The sequence below is a fragment of the Patella vulgata genome, chromosome 2 (genome assembly GCF_932274485.2).
Source record: "Patella vulgata chromosome 2, xgPatVulg1.2, whole genome shotgun sequence".
In the NCBI taxonomy this organism is placed as follows: domain Eukaryota; kingdom Metazoa; phylum Mollusca; class Gastropoda; family Patellidae; genus Patella; species Patella vulgata.
The window spans coordinates 44,245,768-44,270,793 of NC_065880.2; the positions used below are offsets into that span (position 1 = coordinate 44,245,768).

At 32.5% G+C, this 25,026-nt stretch overlaps 1 protein-coding gene across 3 annotated transcripts in view; it reads left to right on the forward strand.

Moving 5' to 3' along the window:
* The window catches only part of LOC126810481 (kinesin-like protein KIF19), a 49,282-nt gene that overhangs the window by 18,256 nt on the left and 6,000 nt on the right, over window positions 1-25,026 (forward strand). For all 3 annotated transcript variants that reach the window (XM_050535571.2, XM_050535570.2, XM_050535572.2), the window contains exons 3-18: window positions 11,789-11,899; window positions 15,194-15,281; window positions 15,833-15,969; window positions 16,533-16,658; window positions 16,997-17,276; window positions 17,766-17,950; window positions 18,526-18,682; window positions 19,195-19,291; window positions 19,485-19,562; window positions 20,438-20,505; window positions 20,708-20,865; window positions 21,672-21,885; window positions 22,708-22,823; window positions 23,267-23,340; window positions 23,557-24,109; window positions 24,701-24,779. In XM_050535571.2, the coding sequence (XP_050391528.1) occupies window positions 11,789-11,899; window positions 15,194-15,281; window positions 15,833-15,969; window positions 16,533-16,658; window positions 16,997-17,276; window positions 17,766-17,950; window positions 18,526-18,682; window positions 19,195-19,291; window positions 19,485-19,562; window positions 20,438-20,505; window positions 20,708-20,865; window positions 21,672-21,885; window positions 22,708-22,823; window positions 23,267-23,340; window positions 23,557-24,109; window positions 24,701-24,779 (2,521 nt within the window). The remainder of the gene's footprint in view (window positions 1-11,788; window positions 11,900-15,193; window positions 15,282-15,832; window positions 15,970-16,532; window positions 16,659-16,996; window positions 17,277-17,765; window positions 17,951-18,525; window positions 18,683-19,194; window positions 19,292-19,484; window positions 19,563-20,437; window positions 20,506-20,707; window positions 20,866-21,671; window positions 21,886-22,707; window positions 22,824-23,266; window positions 23,341-23,556; window positions 24,110-24,700; window positions 24,780-25,026) is intronic.

A 25,026-nucleotide genomic window follows, 5' to 3' on the forward strand; every position in this document is an offset into this window, starting at 1 on the left:
ATGTTCTCTCTGGTGAGACGTAGATGGTCCGAACATTGACCTGGAAATGATTGGCAATGGCTTGGGTCGTGTGACCAGCGTCGAGTCTTCCAGGCGCCTGGTTCCTCTGAGCTGTCATGAGCTGTGTCATGCTGCCGACTTTGTAGTGTGAATGATTCAACCAGGTATGGGGGTGCATTTTTTAGGGCTGGTCCAGGTGAAAAGCACGTGCAGCATGAGTTTCATGAAAATCATGGAGAACACATTACCATCTCAGAAGTCAGGTTGCGTTTTTGAGAACATTTCCTTGGTTCAATTCTGTATTTGGGAAGGAGCCTTATTGCTCAGGTAAAGTTGGAGATGTCACAAATATACAATAAAAACATCTGGCAAGTTATTATGCAATGCGTCTATTCAGAGTAACATACCAACCTGACGTTTCTTTTGCTGCTTAGTATATTTAACATTTATATTATAATTGAAAGTCTTTTAACTCCTACATCAGAAATTGATGTGTTGATTTGACAATAATCAATTTACTATTCCATGTACCTTCCTATAAACCAAAGGGGTTATTGAACATTTATTTAACATTGTTTACACAATCATTATATATCTTTGATCATTGAACATTAACTATATATTTATGGACATGAGAGATTCATAATGTCAATTAATATGACATGGAATTTTACTAATTACATGTTTTTAATTATAGAATAATCATTAAGGTTTGACCTCATTATTGATTAGAGTAATATATGTGACCTATATTTATAATAGTGATTTCTTCTTTTGTTCTGTTTTTGCTAATTAGAAGATTATTTTTGTTCTTCAATGGAAATCAATAAAACATGAATTGTTTTTAGTCACCCTTTTTTAACACAAAGTACTAAAATAGAGTTATCTAAATAAATTATTGATCGATAATAAAAAATGTAGATTTTATAAAAACAACTATTAATCCTTTTCATCTAACAGAAGAATAAAGTTGGTACAGGTAGCTAAAATTGCTTTTTTGAGACTAGATAAAAACAAATTTTTGAATTTTTAGATATGTTAGAAACACATGTTGGATATTAGAAGTATTGCGTTTCAACTGATAACAATACAGATATATAAATGATATAAACACGTAGTCTCACATTAAACTTTAACGCACAGTCTTACACAATCACATGCTAACATCACAATCTTACATGATTACCTCACAATCTCACATTATCATGTAACAGTATCACAATCTCCCATGATAAAATCACATCTTCCATGATCACATCACAGTCTCACACTATCACATGCTAACCAAAAACACACTTTTATGGATAACAATTACTAGGGTTTATTTCACTGCAACGTTTCAACAAAGTTTCACAAGTCGTTATCTATTTGTGTATATGCTTGATAACGACTTGTGAAACCTTGTTGAAACGTCGCAGTGAAATAAACCCTAGTAATTGTTATCCATAAAAGTGTGTTTTTGATTATGTTCCAATTACTAAATGCCATTCAAAGAATCACATGCTAACATCACAATCTTACATGATTACCTCACAACCTCACATTATCATGTAACAGTATCACAATCTCACATGATAAAATCATAATCTCCCATGATCACATCACAGTCTCACACTATCATGTCACACTTTCACTTGAATGCCTTGTATGTTAAAATCTCACATGATCACAGGCAGACAGACAGACAACAAGACGTCATTTGGACTTAATATGGAATTAAAATATGGAATTAAAATATGGAATATCTTTATTAAAAGAATTCAGCTTTTAGAAGTGGAAGGAAACCAGAGTACCCCCCAAAAAGTTACAGGATTACGCAATTGATCCTACTCCTGGTCACTCAAACTTCTTGCTACCATAAATAACAGACCTTATTATGATGTACTCTGCAGGCCTCATGTTTTCATGGCCTATATTATAGTTGCGATCAATATAAAAGTATTTTTGAAATTATTAGCTGAGGGAATCTTTTTATTGTCATGTTAAAAATGATGTAATAATTTGGGTTCCACATTTATAGCATTCATACAGATATATACATGTACATGTATATATACTGGGTAAGCATATTGTACTTGTTATTAATGCACACATTATCATTTTGTTATTACTTGTTTATTTTCTCTCAGGACATCTTTAGATTAACTTCCAATTCTTTCTGTCACTGATAGATTAGGTGTATATGATAATTGATTTTTGTTTGTCATTGTTTTTTAAAGCAAATATAAAGAATTTGATCAAATAGCCTAAGGTATACAACCTAGAGTTGGGAATCGGATATTGATTCATCAAGTCACGTTATTTTAGTAATGAACCACTAGAAGATTTTATATATTTGATAACACGTTAATTCATACCTCACGTTTTTAATAAATATTTAATAGAAATCATTGGTGTTAGTTTATTTACTTGTCATATAATATAGTGAAATATGATATCTTCATATAACATATTCATATTCGTTTTACATGTACCTTTCTTTTTCCAATTATGCTAACAACTGTACTCAATTGTCTCATAAAATCTTAATGTTTTCATCAGTGCAGAATGTTTGAAACTAATTGCTATCCAATCATTTGAATTCCTGCTTTTCTATATATTATTGGGAGTATTTACAAACATTGATTATATCAGGTAATGGTTAGTTAGTTGCTTCATATATCCCAGTTATAGTGTACAATTTATATGGAAACATGGTCCTAAAACTCGGCATAATAGCCCACAATTTGATATTAAAGGCGTTTTTACGAGAAAACAAATCGGTTTCGATTACCTATCTCGTTTTGTACAATGACATAGGTCTCGAGTTGGTATTTGAATCGGTTCTCGTAAACACGATGAGTTGCATCGCAAGATGGCTGAAGACTGAAGAATTGAGGAAAAATGTTTAAAAAAATCACTTTTCTTTATTATGTTCTTGGCGGCACCGCCCAAAAATAAAAACGAAAAGTTGTATCAGTTGACTGTCCCCAAATGCCCCGTAATTTTATTAGGAATGTCCATAATATTCATATTTTAACGTGAAATTCAAAAGAAAATGAACTAACGTCGGGCACGTCGTGTCCCTTGTTGGGGACGCCATCTTGGAAATCGAATCGTCAATCCGACAGGCGAGCAAGTTGGAAGATTTGCATAATCGATTTGGCAAATCGTCGTGGTAAATACGACAATTAGGTGAAACCGATTAGGTTAATTTTTGCCGTAAATGTGTTTGGAAAGGAAATGCAAATCGATTAGCCCTAATCGGTTTCTCGTAAAAACGCCTTAAGTTATACCAAATACTTCTTAAATAAAGATATTTATATAGGTCTGAACATAAACCTGATAAAACTGAGTCTTATATAAAATATTGATGGCTAGTAACTTTCACATAACTAAAAATCAAAAACATGTAGTAAGGTATATGGACTGCACTATGGTGGCCCATGGTCACAATAGTGTTTTTTGGGTTATTTTTTGTATTTCATTTAAAATAATAAAAAATATAAGTAAAAAAAAAAGAAACATTTTTTTGTTTTGTTTTTGGTTTTACAAAGTAAAAAAAAAAATCTTTTTAAAATTTAAAATAAAAAAAAATCTATAAAAAAAAAATTAATAAAATATTTAAGATTAAAAAAAAATATAAAAAAAATAACATTTTAATTAAAAAAAAAATAAGTGAAATAGAAAAAAATCAAAAAAAAATTCTGCACATGGCCCATCGTCGTAATAGTGTCTTGATTATCCAGACTCAGTATAAAGTCAGCCTACGACAGCTATCATTAGACTCGAGTGACCAGAACTTGTGGCATAGATCAGTGGGCATAACCCGAGCGACAAGAAACGAGTTTGTGGTTATCTCCGCTTCTGGAAAGAAAAAAAGTAAACAGACATCAACACTTGAAACAAGATTTTCCACCCATGACGTCTATGGACTTGGATATATGTATTTATACATATGCAAGTCCATAGAAATGTATAATTAATAGACTACAGAAGCCTGGCGTCATTTAGACTAGGTTATCCAGTCTAACTAGAACTAGGCCTACATACATAATGACGTTTGAAGTCATTGACTTTAATGACACCATTCGGCCTCCTACTAGTACACAATGCCTATTCTCCCCTCAAAAGGCTTATGTAATGGGCCCTTATTCGCGAAAACTGAAACTAAGTTACAACCGAAATTTTAAGAAATACTGCAACTTCATTGGATATATGCAAATTGATTTTACTGGTCAGCCAATCGAATTGCAGTATTTCTTAAAATTTTGATTGTATCTTAGTTTAAGTTTTCATGAATAAGGGCCCAGGTCTCCCTGAGATCGAGATCCTCACTATTCCCCCTAAACATCTCCTACGGCCAGAGAAGGTGCCAAATTGCAGTATTTTGTATGACAGAAACTATTGGGAATTGTCACACATGAAATTTGTGGGTGTTCTTCGGGAATTTACAAAACATAATTTATAAATTAATATTTTTAATAGATGATTTTGGCAGAGCATAGCGATATAAGGTACGAATCAACCCACGGCAACTGTCACGTTTTGCGAACTGTAGATAGACTGTAAATTACTGTCGAACTTCAAAAGTGGTTAACAACTTTGAAACTAATCCTTGAAGTAGGCCTACTACTAAGTAGCCGGGGGGGGGGGGGGGGGGGGGCGCGCGAATGGTTAGCACGTGCGCGCTGTATCATAAAGCCTGTCATATCATAAAGCTCGTCATTGAGTCAACTGGCGTGATTTCGAATCCCTGGTTTTACGTGACAAGGAGTAGGGTGACCTGTCAAACCTAGTGGGTCTGTCGTTCAGATTATCCTGTGTGGGATCTATGAAGAACGTATAGACTCGAGCGACAAGAAACAAGTCTATAGTTACCTCACATCAAGGCACAAGTAATTTTAACTAAAATCTATTAAAATTAAATTTTAAGTTACAATCGATCTTCGTGAAACGCATAAATTTAAAATTTCACTTTGATTTTTGTTAAAATCTATGTTATTGATTTTAGCTTCAGTTTTTGTGAAACCTCTGCTCTCCCTGAGGTCATCGCTAGTGCCCCGCTACGACCACAGGAACTGGTAAGAGGTACGAAAGTGCGATGGCGCACAACATCAATTTCAAAGACAGAATAGACCATGATAGCCTATGTGGACTTCGTCTGGGGCCTGTTTAACTAAGATAAAATCCAAATTTTAGTATTTGATTGGATAATAGATAATATTAGATTGATTTTAGTGCTTAGCCAATCAAAATTGAAGTATCTACTAAAATTGGATTTTATCTTTAGTTAAAATTTCGATAAACAGCGCCCAGGGGAACATAAACCTGCCAAAGTTCCATCACTCACATGTTGATGTGAGTTAACTACCGACTCATTTTTTATACGCCCACATTGAAATTTGGTCGTATATTGTCGTCGCCCCCGTCCGTCCGTCCGGCGTCCACAATTGCTTGTGGACGCTCTAGAGGCTAAAGTTAATATCCGATTGACTTTAAATTTATACACAGTGTTTAAGGTCATGAGACAAAGAATCCTATTGATTTTCAGCGACTTCCGATAATTACTGCCAGAGTTATGGCCCTTGATCACTTCAAAAAATCTTGTGGACGCTCTAGAGGTCAAAGTTAATATCCGATTGACTTCAAATTTATACACAGTGATTAAGGCCATGAGATGAAGAAGCCTATTGATTTTCAGTGATTTCCAATAAATACTGCCAGAGTTATGGCCCTTGATCACTTTGAATAATCTTGTGGACGCTCTAGAGGCTAAAGTTAATATCCGATTAACGTTAAATTTATGCACAGTGTTTAAGGTGATGAGACAAAGAAGCCTATTGATTTTCAGCGATTTCTGATAATAACTGCCAGAGTTATGGCCCTTGATCACTTTGAAAAATCTTGTGGACGCTGTAGAGGCTAAAGTTAATATCCGATTGACTTTAAATTTATGCACAGTGTTTAAGGTCATGAGACAAAGAAGCCTATTGATTTTCAGCAATTTCCGATAATTACTGCCAGAGTTATGGCCCTTGATCACTTTGAAAAATCTTGTGGACGCTGTAGAGGCTAAAATTATTATCCGATTGACTTTAAATTTATACACAGTGTTTGAGGTCATCATATGAAGAATCATATTGATTTTCAACGATTTCGGATAATCACTGCCAGAGTTATGGCCCTTGATCACTTTGAAAAATCTTGTGACGCTCTAGAGGCTAAAGTTATCATCCGATTGACTTCAGATTGGTACACAGATTTTAAGGTCTTGAGACGAACAAGTATATTGATTTTCAATGAATCTTTATGACTTGAACAGCTAAATCCATGATGTTAAAAGTTTTGTATACTAAACATTAGCATGGGACAGAACTTTATAAAAACCAAACAAATTCTAATGGTTTTCTGATAATTACTTAATGAGTTGTTACTCTTAATCAGATTTTAATGTATTATAAATGTTTCATTACCGAAAAAAGTAAAAATATGCGACAACTCTTGTTGACTGCCCGGACGATATAGCTGCTGTGGTCGTATGTTTCGTTGCCTGGCAACCTATCTTTGTTGTTCGAGTCTATACGTTCTTCATAGATCCCACACATGAGAATCGAGATACTACTGCAACAATGGGCCACAAAATGTTTCTGGTCGCTCTAGTCTAATGATAGCTGTATACTGAGTCTGGATACTCAAGACACTATTGCGACGATGGGCCACGTCGGGAATTTTCTTTTTTAATATTATTTCTTTTTTATTTATTTTTAAATATATTTTATTATTTTTTTTTTTATATTTTAAAAAGATTTCTTTTTTTTTCAATTTTAAAATTTCTTGTTTTTTTACTAATATTTTTATTATTTTAACCCAAAAAACTCTATTGCGACCATGGGCCACCATACTGCACAATATTTTTTCATTTGCAATATAAGTATGCTCTTTAAGATTATCAGTATACAGTAATTTTTGTACGGGTTAAATAATTTAATTTTGAACAAGCAAAGATGGTATTTCTGAGTGCAATAAAATTGTGTGGAGTACTGAAAGTGAAGACTGTTTTGATTTATTTTTTAAAATTGATTTTTGTGGTTTATTTTGAATCCATCTCTTTGCATTTTTTAATAATAGATAATGGTAATGGCTATGTGCACTGGATTAACTTTGGATTTTTTTTTCAAGTGGCCATGTATGTTTAAGTGCTATTGTTTGTAACAGGACGGGTTGTTCCCGATTAGCACTTGAGCATCGACTGTGACTGGCTCTTATGCAACTGGAAATCCCAGGTTTGTATACAGGATGTCAGGCTCCCTGTGTGGATTAGAGTAAAAGACAACACTTTTATAGAGTTTTAGATTCTTTATTTCGTTCAGTACAAAAGAAAATGACCGAGACACGTGTCCGAGTCGGTTCGTCTTCTTCTTACCAGTGGTAAACCAGCTGAAAATATAGGACTTGCACCTGCCTCAGCCCGAACTAACACTATTCGTACTAAGGAAAGCACGAAATCTTATATCACCCAACTAAGAAATGCACATGCATAACCTATGCACTCCAAGTGAGTTACAATCTAGATCCTTCTCTCAAATTGGTTGATTTTATCACATATTGACTAATAGAAAGATCCAAACTACAAGTCGACGGCATATACACAAAATGGTGGCTATTTATGCAATTTCCACATGTAAACAAACCCCATTACGAGTTCAACGTAATATGAAGCAATATGAATATATAACTATGTGTGGAACAAATAATAAACAGTAAGTTTTAGGTATTGAAACCCCCACATGTTAATTAAAGAAAGCATCTGTGATGTAATTTACTTTTGGAGTGAATTCGTCTAAGCTGTTCCTTTTTGTTTTCCAAGATGCATGTACTGGTCAGTGGTAACTAAAGATCCTGTATTTTCTCTTTCCAGTCTACACTTACTACTTATAAACATATTATTTAAAAGAGCTACGTCTCTAACTCAAGATCATCCATAATATTTGATATTTAGATACAATGAATATTTTAAAATCAGTACACAACTTTTGTACTCTATGGACATAATGCTTTCGAATGCCATTCGTAAGGAACAAAGAAAACATATCCCAAACGACAGTGCAAAAGTAATTCAAAATGGCTGATGAAATGAAATGGAGTTTAACGTCCTACTGTTCTGTTCTGAACTGGGCTAATGAAGATGGGCATACGCCATACAATGTGCAATGAGAGACATTTTGCCCGGACAGCGGCACTACAGCCTACTTTTATAACAAATTCCAACTGTCAAGGGATGTTTTACGTGCACGCCAATGTGTACAAGGGGCCTTGGATTTTCATCCCATCCAAATGACTAGACTGCTGTCCTTGTCAGGCCCTCCGTCCTGCATCACTGACAAAGGGGAACCACGTCGGAAAATCTGGATAAACTTTCTCGGCCAATGCAGTGGTCGAACACACGACCTCTAGGCTAGCAAGCCAGCTTCTTACCCAAAAAAAGTGTAGAATGGACTACGCAAGCTCAAAAGATTGCTGTTCAATTTGGACTGTTCGTGTATTTGACCAAAATTTAATTAATGAGAAATTATCATAAATTTTAAAAATTGAATGTAAAATACTAATATACAATATACACTCAAATAACATTAAAGACAGTGTACTTTTATTTAACCTGGTGCTTAAATGGTGGAGGGCTAGACATTTTAATACGTGAAGTCATTGTTTTCTATTTGTTGTTAGAATGTTGAAATATCATCTCTTTGAATAATTGATACGTCTTCTTTTAAAATTACAGTCCTGTCTTGTGATGAAAATATCTCAGTTGTTATATATTCCTTAAAGATGCACTATGCTGAAATTTCTTGCTGTAATAGTTTAAAAATAGATAATGAAAGAATATATTGTAAAGTTCAGTCAAATTACTTTATTCCGAGCAAAGTTATGACTGTTTGAAGAAAAGCATAGTCTCAATTTTCATTGTTACTGTTTTTACGATAATAAACCAAGTCTCCATTATCCATTTTTAAATTAAATTATTAAATGGTGATCATGTTTCAATCCATTCAAAATCACAACCATCCAATGCTCTAGTAGGGCTTTGTCATGTGAATAAATGTCTAATTAATAATTTATATAACATTTGAGGCCGAAAGAAAAATTTAGCTCTTACATACGGTTATGCATCTTTAAATTACCTCATATGAAGATGTATTTGTCGATGGCTTTTCGAGTGAATCACAATTTATGAACCTAGACCGAATGTGAAGTATGTTTGTCAAGAGCAAGATTTAGAACTATCTTATGATGTCTTTGTAAATTAACAGTGGTTAAATTTAATCATCACGGCATCCTGAGAATGAAAGTACAAACTTTATTTTTTTCAGTCACGAGAATAATTTTAATCAATAATTCTTATGATGTTATTAATTCAAATAGATAGTTTAGAAATCTATTTCTGATAATTAACATTCTTAAGAATTTCAGACATGTACATGTGATAGAAAATATTTTTTTAACATTTCTGTTTTGTTTTCTTGTTGCCAAGGTGATACCAAACATCAACATTTATGCAACAATGAGGAAGTAATGGAGAATATTCTAATCGTTGTCAATACAGGTTGATATTGAAAGGGCATCTTTTGTTTTCTCTTGCAATAGTTTTTCAAGACATTGGTCAACACATTATATGAATTGTATAATTACATATTGACAGAATATCTAGAAAGCTACGTCAAAGCAAAGATAAATAACAAAATCATTCAAAATATTATTTTGATAATAAAAGAGTTTATAAAAGTGGTTGTTCATTTTATTTATAGATCATTACAATATGTATAAATGTCAAATTGAAGCGCAAAGTTGAAATTCATGTATTTCTATGTCTTTTGTATGCATTTCAATTTAAATGATTGATGATCAAAATATTTTTGTTTTATTTTTACTGATGGTTAAATTAATAAAAATAAATGTAAAGAAAAACACCCACTGAATGTACATGTATGACTATTATTGATGTAAATGTTTCTTTTCAAATGTTTCATGACATTATGAAAAAATGTTATTTATAATTTTACATAATTGAATTTTATCCATATGTAACAATAGACTCTTTCTAGGATATTTTGTAAGCGGATGTGGGAGGTGTGATCAGATACATGGACAATGATATTTAAGAATAAGTTGGAGAGGGACAAATCTGGCATGCTGGAAAATTAGAGGCTGTCAAAAATATTTCTGGTTCTTTTCATTAATAAATGCTTGAAAGCTGTGTGGAGAGAGACTATTTTGATTATAGGTGCCCAAAAATTTATGCATTTACAATTATGGATCCAGAATTTAATGTACAGTGTGGGTTCAGTTCAGAAAGCTCACATTTTAGTTTTATTGCACTATGCCCCCTGGCCCATCAAATTTGGTGTCCCTACCAGACATTTCATTAAAGCATCCATTTAGAAATAAATAGATTTTAGGATGACTGCTAACCATAGAATATGTTTTTAAAAAATTCATGGCTGTGTATCATGAGGCAACGCTTTCAGATTCATTGATTTAAAATCATACACATGAAATTTTCATATTTATTAATTGACGTGTCGAAATTCAAGTTGACTTTCTATGACTAACATTCTTTTAATATATATTAAAATATTCATAGTTACCAGAGAACGGCAGGTACACTTGTACATTCTTTATACAAATCTCCTAATATAAACTTGGTAGTCATTGGTTCACTGAATATGATCAATAGCCAATGAAAAGTAATATTGTTTGGAGTATATATTCAAACTCTATGGGCAATAGAATCACAGCTTATTATTCCATTCTTCATGAATTGAATAAGGAGAGGAATGTTTGTTTGGACTTGAAGTGGTTTAAATGTCATTGCTTTCTTTCTCTGTAATATTAATTGATTCTAGAGGTCTTATAAACATCTACATACATGTATACATAGTAGACAACATATCGTAATGCACATTGAATAAAAGCTTATTACAAAATTGTCAATCATTAATTCATAAATATTTTAATGATTGTTACTGTGGCGGACTCAGGATATTTGTTTAGGAGTGGTCTGTCGGTGGTTCTGTCCTCCACCTACAAGAATAAAAATTGACATTTGTATACTGTTATACACTTTATTGTCGAACCCATAATCAATATGATAAAATAATTTGAAATGAATGATTAGTGATTTTGTAATTTTGTGAATATACAAGAAATTTTGAGTCATAGAATAGAAGCCTATTGAATACTAGGGCCTATCAGATTATATAGATTTATTCTGTATAAATGTTTGAACAATGATATGATACATATGTAGTTCATTGTTTTATCTGTTTTATTACCAATAAACATACAAATTGATATCTGATAAACATCTTTACAGGATTTTCAAAGGTGGAAGGTGAGGTTAGGCCAAGGGGCTATTGGGGTTTGATGATAGAGAGCACAACCCTTGGAGAAAATTACGCTCAAAATGACATTATTTTGATTGATAAAGTTGGTAATTAGGCGAGTTGATGACCCATGGAGTGGAGGGGAAAGCAGGACACTGCCCAATGGCCTGCTGCCTAATTATGCCACTGATTTCCATTGCACTGATTTAAGGATAATATCTAAGATTTTAACCAAAATTTATAGAAGAGGCATTGGCTTGTTTATTATTCCTGCGAGGATGCTGTATCCTATCTTTGTAAATATTAAACAGAATAAAACCATTTTTGAACTGATATTCCTTTTAGAGATTCAACTTGCAAGCAATTGAAAACCCCTCCAATGATGATCAGAAACAATAATATTATTACTATGTTGTATTTTTTAGATGGTGGTGTTGTTAGATCCAACAGAAGATCATGATGATATTTTACGAGCTAATAGATCACGAGAAAAACAATTTGTCTTTGATTGTACATTTGATGGATCAGCTAATCAGGTTTGCAAATTATATATTTTTATATTAGTAACAATCATCTGTAGTTATCACACAAATTCTGTCAAGAATAGACATACCTTACATCATGCACAACACATGTCACTAATAAAAAGCAAATGTAGGAATAGTCTGGACACAATTCTATGGAATACATTTACTGTTTGTTATTGAGCGACATAGGGTTGGGCGATATACCAGGTTTTTGGTATATGTATATTGTCATAAAATCATCGGCGATTTTATCATATCAGACTTACTTAAAAATAATAAAAAAAAAACAGTATATCATGCATGACAACCAAAATTATTGTGTTAAGATAATTATCTTGTCCCAATATTGATGATAATACATGCTATATTGATACCTTCACAAGACAAGTGTGACTGTAGTGCGCAATACAAACTGAAAAAGTGGAAATAGCAATGCGCGAGGTCAAGATTGATGCAATGTGAATGGATTGATGGTAGATGTTTTTATGTTTGGTGGACTACATAAAATAAACAAGCATTGACTGAACATGGACAAGCATTGATAGAACATTAATACGATATCTCAAACTTAATTCCATTAGGCCAATGGACATAATTTTATTTTGTTGATCTTCTAAAATATAATATTTTAGTTTAATATGGTCCAGCTAGAACTCGTAACCAAGGAACACTTGTTTGGCAAGTTCAAGGTTAAACAGTATTTATCATGATATTTGCTAAGTTATTATCACAATAATATATTTATTGTCCCCCACCTTTTGAAGAAAGTAGGGGACTATTAAAATGGCTCAGGGTAAGCAGAGCGATAAGCAATTTGATTGGTTGAGACTTTGGAACACAATAACTCTCCTTCGAATTGAGGTAGAATGTTCAAACTTGGTGTAGGCGTTGATTGGGTAAATGTCTTGATGGAGTTCAAAGATAAGCATTTTCTGAATAGAGTAAGCAGAGATAAGCAATTTGATTGGTTGATGCTTTGAGGCACAATAACTTTGGTTCTAATTAAGTGAGAGTGATGAAACTTGGTGTATAGTTTCATCACATCAATACCTTGACTAAGTTTGATTATGAGAGCATTTACGGTTCAGGGTAAGCAAAGTGATAAGCAGTTTGATTGGTCGAGACTTGATAGTGTTGAAATGATGTGTATAGTTTTATTACATCAATACCTTAACAAGGTTCGATGCTGAGCATTTCCTGCTTAGGCAAAGTAGAGACTTCAATCTGATTGGTTGAGATTTTGGAACACAATAACTGTCCTTCTAATTGAGGTAGAATGTTCAAAATTGGTGTAGGCTAAGCAGAGATGAGCAATTTGATTGGTTGAGACTTTGGAACACGATAACTTTGGTTCTAATTGGGTGAGAACGATGAAACTGAGTATAGATTCATTATATCAATACATTATGACTAAGTTCGATGATGGGAATTTTCTGCTTAGGCTAAGTAACGATAAGCAATTTAATTGGTCAAAACTTTGGAACATAACAGTTCTGTTAACTAAGGTATTGATGTTCATTAGGCGAATGACTTGACCGAGTTCAATGATTAGTATTTCCCATTAAAGCTAAGCAGAGCTAAGAAATTTCATTTGCTGATGCTTTGGGACAAGATTGCTTTGATTCTAACTGATGGAGAGTGATGAAACTTAGTGTAGAGTTTTACTCACTACCAGGTACATGTACTTAAAAACCTCAGTTTGATAAGTGATCATTTTATGCTTAGACTAAGCATAAATAATCATTTTGATTACTTGATACTTTTGAAAAAGATAAATGTGCAATTAGTTAATATGTGTTATCTGTTTTTTGGGGGGATTTTGGCAGCAGACATCAGCCTCACTGTTGGCTTGTTTCATTATCGCCCAAGCCTAGAGTGGCGTTTCGACTAGGATTCTCTGGTCTTTTATCATGGCTTATATTTCAAAATTCAGAAATGTCATTCAATTCAGTTTCTATAATTCACTAGTACAATGGTGACTTTAGTAGGCCCTATTGGGAGAAAACTAGTGGATAGGCGACCCTGGTCACGTACAAGCTTGCCACATGACTCAATGACATACCTTATGTTCGAAAGCATGTGTTATAGACCACTTGAACACCTCACCCCCACCAAAATCTGGAAGTCATCCTAGAAAATGTTGCTTACTAGAGGGGTTATATTTGTTGTTTGGCAATACACTAATAATGATTTTTAATACTGAAAGTCTATATTTGTACTTTAGTCTGGAATAATGTGTCTATAAGGAAGTAGTCATTGTTATATTACTAACATTTACATTTAGATTCTGTTTGTACTTTGATTACAAAAGAAATGTAAACAGTGTCCAAGGTTGTCGCTTGAAAAATCCTACAGTTGAGTAATCAAGTAATGAAAAACTCATATTTATTATTGATGAAAAGAATAAGCTTTTGATCTTGACAAAGGACATGAAATACAGTGTGTCGATCAGTGGAACTAATAGGTATTCCTTGCATTGCTGTTAAAATCTTCCAACCGATAATGTTGTCAATATGTGTAATTTATTTTTCGTCATTTTTTCAGTTTTGAGCTATTTTATTGCTATATTGTTCTGTAGATAAATGCAGTTGCTGTGTTTACATTAGTTACGGTAGTAAGATGGATGCTACAACCACATACAACAATGATCTAATCTACATACATTTGAAATTTAAACAAAGGCAGTAAAATTTGATAGCAATTACAGAGAATACATTAAACAAGACGTTAAGGGGACATGGAATTGACAATTCATATATTGACGTTAGTTAAAATGTTTTCTTTTGATGGGTCGTTAAATAATAAAATTATTGATTTATTGGAATATGTACATGTACATGTATATCTTTTTAGAAAAAAATTTCTATTGAATTTTAATTCAAGTTTTGAGGAAAGTATAAAACAATTGATTATCATGTGTTTAGTAAATTATGTAGTGTTATTGGAGTATGTATGAAATTAAATGAGTATTAAAGGGATGGGATTGACTATGTATGAAATTAAATGAGTATTAAAGGAATGGTATTGACTATGTATGAAATTGAATAAGTATTAAAGGCAAAGTATTGACTAGGTATGAAATCAAATGAGTATGGTATTGGCTATATGTATGAAATTAAATGAGTATTAAAGGGTGGTATTGACTATGTATGAAATTAAATGAGTATTTAAGGCATGATATTGACTATGTATGAAATTAAATGAAAATAAAAACAATGTTGAGTATGAATAAAAATAAATGAGTATAAATGGCAAGGTATTGAGTATGTATGAAATTAAATGAGTATGTATTCATGTTTTCAGGAAGACGTATATGAAGCTACTACCAAAGAATTAATACCAAATGTTATAACTGGTTATAATGCTACAGTTTTTGCTTATGGGGCCACAGGTATGTTTACTATTGTAGAGCAAATCTGAAATGTCATTGATTCTGATTAGCTGAAATGTATGGGCAATAACACCTCTCGAAATTTGGGCAGGGCAATATCACCCCTGCACACTCATGCTGCCCTAAATTTGAAACAGAAAGTGTATCTGTTACAGTGTTAGATAGACAGTACTTAATATTAAAGTATACTGTAGGGTAATTCGATAATTACTTTAATATTTAGTGGATATGCTTATTAGACTAGATTGATAGTCAGCCGTTTATAGACAAATGACTGAGATCAAATTATTTATGAATCATAACATTTAAAACCCTCTAAATTTGGACAATTTCTGATTATTTTATGTAAGATCCTGGCTAAGGTGTTAGATTTTAAAATATACACTATATTAGTACATTTAATCAGCTGTACCTACTGGTATACATATTCCTAAATTAATTATCTGGTATTACATAATCTAAGAACCTAATTCAAATCATGCAAACAGACTTGATAAGTTTATTATCTATGACGGCAAGTTTTTAGACTGATGAAATGTTTTGTTTTTTAGGTGCTGGTAAAACTCACACTATGGTGGGTAAAGATGACAGTCCTGGTATAATGGTTCGAGCTCTCAATGATCTCTTTCTAGAAATGGAGAAAACCAGTGAAGATATGGCCTATAAAGTTACTATGTCTTATCTAGAGGTTAGACCCCACTATAATACAATAAAACAAGAAATTATATTTGCATGAAACTTGTGAATATCCAATAGTAGAGATTGATAATGTCATTAGGTATTTTAGAAATCAACCTCAGTAATTAAATTTATTGCTGTTCATTACTCAGTCTTTGAATTATTATTATATTTTGTTGCACATAAAATATTTATTAATGTTTCGTCATCAGTATATGAAATGTTTAATATATTTTGAAGACAAAAGGGCTATAACTCTGTCTGCTCTTTTTTTTACCGCCAAGAGATTAGGACTCTTATAATTGTACTTTTTGCCATACGAGATTTCTTCAGTTGACCCTATTTTAATTGTTATTTTGTAGTTATAGTTTACTGACTTTAATTATTGATGTTAGTGTTCAATACTTCTGAAGACTGAAGGGGGATAACTCTGTGTTTCATTTTCTTTACAAAGACAATGTGCCATATTTTTTTTTTGCTATAATTTACTGAAAAAGTCTGAAGCCATATTTATGTGATAAATCATTATAATATATTATTTTGGAAATAAAATAAAATGCAATATTCTTTCAGATATATAATGAAATGATCCGTGATTTGTTAAATCCGGCAGCAGGTATATTAGATTTACGAGAGAATTCTAAGGGTGATGTTACAGTAGCTGGATTATCAGAAGTTTCAGCTAGATCAACAGATGAGGTACTCTTATTGAATTTTATATGTAGTCCTAGAATTTCTTTTTGGATAAATCAATACTTTATCGTGGTAGTGTTACCGAAGTCAAATCTGTAAAAGCATCGGATGTGGTCGTTGTATAAACACGGCTCATGCGGTGGAAAAGTTGTTTTATAAAATACCAACTATTTAGTTCTAAATTAATTATATGTTAATTTTTCTCATCCTTTGGACAACTTTCAAAATACCCCCCTCCCCCCCCCCCCCCCCGATAATTTATTTAGAAGATAAATGTAAAAAGCATTAATTTGAATCAATGAAATTGCATTGCTTGTAAAATATTATTGAATATCTTATTTCAGGTTATGCAGATGCTATTAAAAGGTAATCGTGAAAGAACTCAAGAACCCACAGCGGCCAATCAGGCCTCATCCAGATCACATGCTGTTTTACAAGTCACTGTAAGACAACGGCATCGTGTGAAAAATACACTACAAGAAGTACGAACGGGTAAACTCTTCCTCATTGATTTAGCTGGTTCTGAACGAGCAGCAAATACACACAACCGTGGTAAACGAATGGTGGAAGGTGCACATATTAACAGATCATTATTAGCCTTAGGAAACTGTATAAATGCTTTAAGTAAGTTAAGTTTTACATCTGAATATTCCTTTAATTATTGCTTCTTTCATATAGATATTATAAAATATATAGTTTTAAACTCCAATAGATCTTGTAACTTTCTTAGGAAACTGAATAAATGCATTAAGTAAGTCAAGGATTGACTGTTCTTGTCTGAGTAGATACTTCTTTAATAGATATTATAAAATTTAAAATATATGTTATTTCCTGGAACTTTATGCTCAGATTTCAGTCCTCTCGTTTGTCTGACATATGATAAATTAAGGATATTTTTTCTATTTCTTATATTTTTCATGCATCAGTATTTTAGCAATATTTGAGTCAAGATGTTTGGAAAAGAATTGATTTGTAATCATATTTCTTTTTCTTTTTAATTAACCAACAATAAATATTTATGATTATATTGTAAACAAATTTAATATACCAGTGAACATTATTTTTTTAAGTCATATTTGCATTTAATATATATGATATGAAATCCATTTGTAGGTGAGAAGAATGGCCCGAGATATATTAACTATCGTGACAGTAAATTAACTCGATTATTAAAAGATGCTTTGGGTGGTAACTGCAAAACTGTTATGATCGCTCACATTAGTCCAGCCAGTTTAAACTTTGAAGAATCTCGTAATACCCTAGTCTATGCTGACAGAGCAAAACATATCAAAACAAAGGTATGCCTTCATTTTAATAAATATCTTTATATATTGTGTAAATGTAGTTTTAAGTTTTGCATTTTATCATATTATAAAGCTTGTCTTCATTAGCCCAGTCGGAGCAGAACAGTAGGTCGTTAAACCCCATTCAATTTCATTTCATATAATAAAGATTTATATGGAAGGGAATGGAGGTTTAATGCCTCGTCAATAGAATACTTCAGTTATTTGGAGACAGACATATGATAATTTATTTCTATGGTTACACTGTGCAATGTGAGGAATCTTTTATGAATAAACCTCCATTTCCATCCCATCCAAAAGATTACACACACTTTCCTTGTCAGCCACACAGATGCCTTTCCTTACAAGTGAAAAAAATAGATTTTTCTCCTTGGTCCATGCTGGGTTTCGAATCCAGGAAATTCTAGTCAGGAGTTACGTTTGACTACCACATCCCCCAGGTTTAAATGATAAAGTAATCAGATGAAGTTTAATGTTGATATAAAATCACATATCAGATTTTCCTTACCATGAGTTATTAATCAGAGAGGTATTTTAAATTTGTATTTATTTCTTGAATAATTTCTCAGGTGCGGCGGAATGTAACAGATGTAGCATATCACATAGCCCAGTATACAAATATTATAACAGAGTTACGGGAAGAAATTCTAAGATTACGAGACAGACTCCATGAACAGGGAACGGCCAGTCGACAACATGCTGTAGCTAATATACAAGCTGTACAATGTAAGTTGACTCAATATTTACCTTTTTTAGTTTACAGTGGAACGTATAGTGCTGGCCCATTAACCAAGCAGTCACAGGTTCAATCCTGGTGTTGGCCAAGAATTTTCCATCCTGCTTTCTCCTTGTCAATAGTGTCAGGTTTCCTCCCACTGCTAAAGACCCATACGCGCAAGCGAATTATTGAAATAAAATCAAACCATATGTTAGTCCCGAAATGACCTAGTTTGTATCGAGTGGACGTTAAACCCCATTTCTCTCTCTCTCTCTCTTGTCAATAGTGTATGACAGTGGGCTACATTGAAAAATCTGTTAGTGTTGATGACGTTCCTGTTTGAATGATGATCATCAAGAATTTATCTGAGAGCTATATATACTGAGTAGCTATCATCATTATAACTTTTGTTAGAATACAGAAACACATTGACCATCTCCTTTTAGGTTCTCAAAAAAATAATGGATTAAGAGATGGATTTAATAATTTCTATAGATGATAATATTTCTATATTTTATAGCTGAAGTTCTGATGGCTAAAGATACAGCCAATAGAAGTGAGATGAATAAACTAAGAGAACAGTTGTTAACATGTTTTAAAGATCAAATGGAATTAAGGTATTTATTGATATTTTTAATAACAAGGCATTGCAAAAAATCATTGTTAATTTGCAAAGATCTGATGTGATATTTAAAAAATTGAGATGGATTAAACTGTCTGTGTAATTGAATTCAGACATAATTTAAATGAAGAAGAATTACACAGGACCCAATTAATATAAATTGTTAAAATGGTGGTTTTATTTTGTAGACGTAGTTTAATGGAAGTCAACAATAATACTATGGAAGTCAGTTTAGAAACCAACAGAAATCAACTTATAATCAGCGAGTAAGTTTAGTTTGCTTAATTATTACCTCAAACATATCTATACTCAGATACAATGAAAACACACCACTGATTTGACTGGAAGTGCTAATGAGACTTAATGCAGCTGAAATTTCATTTTTGGCATGATTGAGTAAGCATTGGTGTAATGTACACAGGGGCGGATCCAGGAATTTTGAAAAGGTGGGGCGCTGCAAAATGAAGGCATTGACCACGGAGACGGGGCACGCCGCTGAGAGGGGGGGGGGGGTCCCCAAGAAAATTATCCGTCATTTCCTTGCATCTGTAGCCATTCCAAGAGCTATTTCCCAGACTGGTGTGTTTGAGTCGATGGTTTGAGTCATTTGGGATCCCTACAACGGGTTGGGAACGGACATATTTGAGTCTGAGAAAAGGCACTTTCAGTAGTAAAAAAGGGCACTGTCGAAAATTAGGGGGGGGGTGCGCGCCCCTAGTGCCCCCCATTGAATCCGCCTCTGGTACACCTGGCACACATGCCGACAGAGCATTGTTTGGCAACGAAAAGCGTCAGCACTTATGAACCTATGTGAACCCCTCACAGTAGCAGCAGTGGTATGGTGTATTTACACGATCGTGAAAATATAATTCTCACATATTATGATTGCGACCTGATGGTGTTACATTGCAAGATTAAAGTGTATTCCTCTCAATCATCCATTTATAAAAGTGCTGTGTTATTATTGTGTCTCAGTATATATTGTCTTTGAATACTCGAAGTCAACACTTTTCCATCATTAGCATCATTAAATTTTGAATAAATATTTGTAATTTATATGACTTACTTTTATATATACTGTGTTTACTATATATACAATCATTTCACAAAAAATATTTTTTCGTTTTTTTTCTTTTCTTAGATGGGATGTAGAAAAAGCCAGAATACAACAAAAACGTGAAAATACCCAGGCAACAGATAATAAATTTGGTAGGTTTCTAATTGATAACATATTACTAAAAAGTTAGGTTTATTCTGCTCTAAACTTTAAAACCACTCTGATCTGGTGCCAGCTGAAGATTGTGTAACAAAGACATTTTGGGGGGTTTATCTATACAATTTAAGGTGTTCGAATACCACTGCTTATATTTGAAGTTATTGAATAGTGTAGTATCTGTAATTAATATTACAGATGAAGTAGATGATGATGTCACAGAACCAGAGGATGTGCGGGTAGCGAGAGAAGAATTAAAAGTTCTTCATGATGAAAAACATAAAACAGAGAAAGTTCGAGTAACAATAAAGCGTGAGCTTGAAACAGCTAAAGAAAAACACAAGAAATTAGAAGAGGTGAAGTCTTAATATCAAAATTACCTTGTCAGTCGCACAATTATACTTGTTAGTCTCAAAGTTATACTTATTTGTCTCACAATTATAGTTGTTAGTCTCAATGTTATTTTACTAGGCTCATATTAATTTGCTGGTCTGCAAATAACCTGGTTAGTGTGCAGATAACCATTTTATTCTTAATATTAATTAGTTAATCACGTGTTAATCCCAAAGTTATTTGACCAGATGTTGCACATCAAAAAATGTGTCCCTACTTAGATAAGATCAGTATTTGGGCTGTTCAAATTAAAGATTCAGTTTTGCCTTAAGAGTATCTTATCTTAAAAAATATTTACAAGATTACTCTTGTTTACATATGTCGTATTGTTAATACTTGTCGCTAGCGAATTTTATTTTTGAGTGTTGAGGTTGTCCATAGTTTCTTCTAGTGCTGCTGCCCGGGCAAAATTTCCCTCAAAGCACGCTGTATGGCGTATGCCCGTCTTCATTAGCCCAGTATAGGAGCAGAACAGTCGGATGTTAAACCCCATTTCATTTCATTTCATTTTCTTTTGACAGTGCATCCATCAAATGTGATTGTGTACCTGATTTTATTGGTGTTTAACTTGAGTCGCAAAAAAAGGGCATTCAAATGCACTCCATTATACACCTTTGTAGCAGGTAGACAGACATATAAAATAATGGTCATTTAAATTATTTACTTATTTACCTGAATAAAGAACCATAACAAAATAAATAACAAAACATATCATGGCATGTTTAATAATGACACAGTAACATATATAATTATGAAAATATTATTTCAGTTAATACCAGTAAAAGTGAGTAATATTGATCAACAAGAAATCATACGACAAATGTGTAAAGTACATGAACTAGAAATAGAAAACTTACAGAATATTGCAGCATCTTTAATGAGAGATTTCGAGATAAAAAAGAAGGACATGGTTATTACAAGATTTCGACATCATCGTAATTTATGTGATGAAATTATTAAACAACAGAGAGATTTAATCGATGGTATGAACAAAATCAGTGTTGCTTATATGATATTAGAAAATAGTTAAACTGGCTATTAATTGTTTGAAGCTGAGGTTTCTTGGTTGATCTACTTGAAGAATGACTAGCCCTTCCTTTGATTTACCATTAAAGGCAAAAGCAAGATTGTTAAAATGTGTCCCAAAAGTCAAATATGTGTACTATTTTAATGTGAAAAGTAATTTTATTATGTCGTTAAGCAATAGCCAAGTATTAAAAAAAGAATTCATGAGCTGACTTGTACATAAAAGTTAGCAAAATTATGATTACTTTATTTGTCTTTCGGAAATCAATCCAGACCAATGTAAACTTTAAATGGCAATAAATTGAGTTGGTGTTGTATGGTTAACCTTGATTCTGGCAAGTTAGGACTGAATTATGAATTTTACTCACAGGTGTATTGTTAGACTAATAATGAGTGTATTGGTTAATCTGAATATGAGAAACAAGCACAGTACTATTATGCTGCTCTTAGGGTACAGGAAACTTAGAATGCATTTCACCTAAAATATGATAGTATTTGGTACAAAGAGTTGAACAGCTTACATTTTAGATAAATAAAAGAAAATCACGAAACATTATCGATATGATAGTATTTGGTACAAAGAGTTGAACAGATTACATTTTAGATAAATAAAAGAAAATCATGAAACATTATTGATATGATAGTAATTGTTATAAAGAGTTAAGCAGAGTACATTTTAGGTAAAATCTGCGATCCCTTTTTGAATGACAGTACAAGTTGGATGAATGAAGAATAAATGAAGAAAAAATGCATTAAAATGGTTCGTTTTGTTTTTATAGATAATAATGTACCATGTCCTAAAGACCTAGATGAATTATATGAGTTATATAAACTGGAGAGACAGGATAAAATATTAAAAGGTGATGAATCAAACAGTCAAACACCTAGTCTTAAAGTAAGTAGCTACTGTTTAATATATACATCTCTCTTATTTATTCTTTATGGACAAGGGTGACATTAAAAGTTAGTGATTTCTGATTCTCCCTTAAAAACTTTGTTTCAATCGCTCATTTCTTGTATAAGTGTATTTTTGTTCCCACAAAATGAACTCTTTCATTTTAAATTTTGTATTGATCACAATTGTGTATATTTTTGACAAATCTGATTTTTCACTGCACTCAGATTAACTATGGTAGATAATTTCCCGGCTTGGAATTAAACAGATTAAAAAGAGGCCAGTCAAAAATTTAATGCAATTCTTATATCTGTAGAATGTTATGAAAATTTCAATTGATCATATCTATGTCAGCTAGTCATATCTTAAATTTATTTGTAGTAAAATTTTGTCAAATTTTGTCAAAAACTATAATCTTTGATTAATCTTTTTCTTGTTCATAGTTTTTAACAGCAAGTGGTGCCAGAAGTACATTTGGTGATGGCAGACAACCGAGTAGTTTGACTGATTTAAATTCGTAAGAAATTATTATTTTATAATAATAACATAATAATTTATACTTCTAATTTAAAAATTATAGATACAAAATTATGTTCACAGAGGAAATGATGTTTCTTATTTCATATCCAATTATTTTATAAAAGCTGATATTTTTACCACTAACGATTTTGTATGTAATTTTACATTGTAATCAATCCACTAAATATCTCCTCTTTTTTTTTTTGAATTACAGTTATGATGATGATACCAAAGTTTTTACTAGAAGTGCCAAATTAAAGCAAATTGAAGCCCAATGGAAGACCAATTCCTACATGATATCAGATAAACAAGTTATTCCTAGTATCAAATCACGACAATCCTTCGATGACAAAGAAACCATTGTTTCAAATACGCGGAACATTGCTGCCCTTGCAGCTAAAAAACGGACAAGGGTTCAGAATACTCTTCTTCAAACTGATAAAATGGACAAACCACGAACATTGTATCGACCAACAAATGACTCGGCCAGTGACTTTGCACCAAATGCTTTAACTCCAAGCCGTTTGGCAAAACATAATAAAGATTATGGTGAAGGGACCTTTCATTTTAATAGTACACCACCTAGTGATGATAATATTTCATCAGTAACAGCTGTAGAAAAAATTAGCATTCATACAGACACAAGCCTGCCTCCATTAAATGAACAACAATATAAGGGTGGTGTGAGGAAGATTTCACAAACGGAAACAGAAGCCAGACGACGAAGACGAAGTCAGCAAGGTTATGAAGGAACTATTTCGAATCAAGTAAGTTTGTTTTTATTTACCCATTTTACGCCTTTCTTTTACTTAGATGAGCACAGTAGAGAAGAGAATTTCAATTTAATTTATTTAAAATTTGGTGGGATTGTTTAATGTCCATTACAAACAATTTGTTTGGAATAAAACCAGCTGAGGACATGCTCAAATTTTTTCTTTCCATGGCTAAGATCAGATTTTAAATGCCAATAAAACTGATAACTAGAAAAGATTTTGGATCTATATTTATAAACATGCTAGGTTCCCACTGTCGTGCGATGCATTATGATAGGATGGTCCATATTGAGTCTACGATCTGCTACGTGGAGATATGCTCGGATACGTTTCGATACGATCAACACGATTGCTACTACTGACCTCAATACTCCACAATTAAAATCATGATTTTAGTCATAGCAGAATCATGATAATGGGAACCTAGCATTGGCCTAGTCTACCTGATGTCACATAGTCATAAACATAATCATACCTTCCAAGATTCGAGAGTGACGGTCTGGTAGGATTATGTAATGATCTGTTATATAAATTGGACAGAGATAATATAATGTAATCCTGGTGATATTATTATTATTATTATAGAATATGAAGAAGACCAGTAGCAAATCAGTAGGTAAACCGAGAGTTAGTAGAACTAAACTTGGTGATATATCAGCTTCAGGTAATTATAACATTTTAATCCAACTGTAATAGATATCACAACCTTTAGGATCAGATGTGGCCTTTACTCAAACCTGCTATCACAAAAAATTTTCGAAATTCATATTACATTCTTAAAGGACTTATTGTTCAATTTAAATCAACATTGATGTTATCTTATTGTGAAAGATAGGCTTCTGATATCCAATATTTAAGACAAAATGAAAATTTTAAAATTGGCTCATGAATTTGAGGGAGAGAGAGAAATG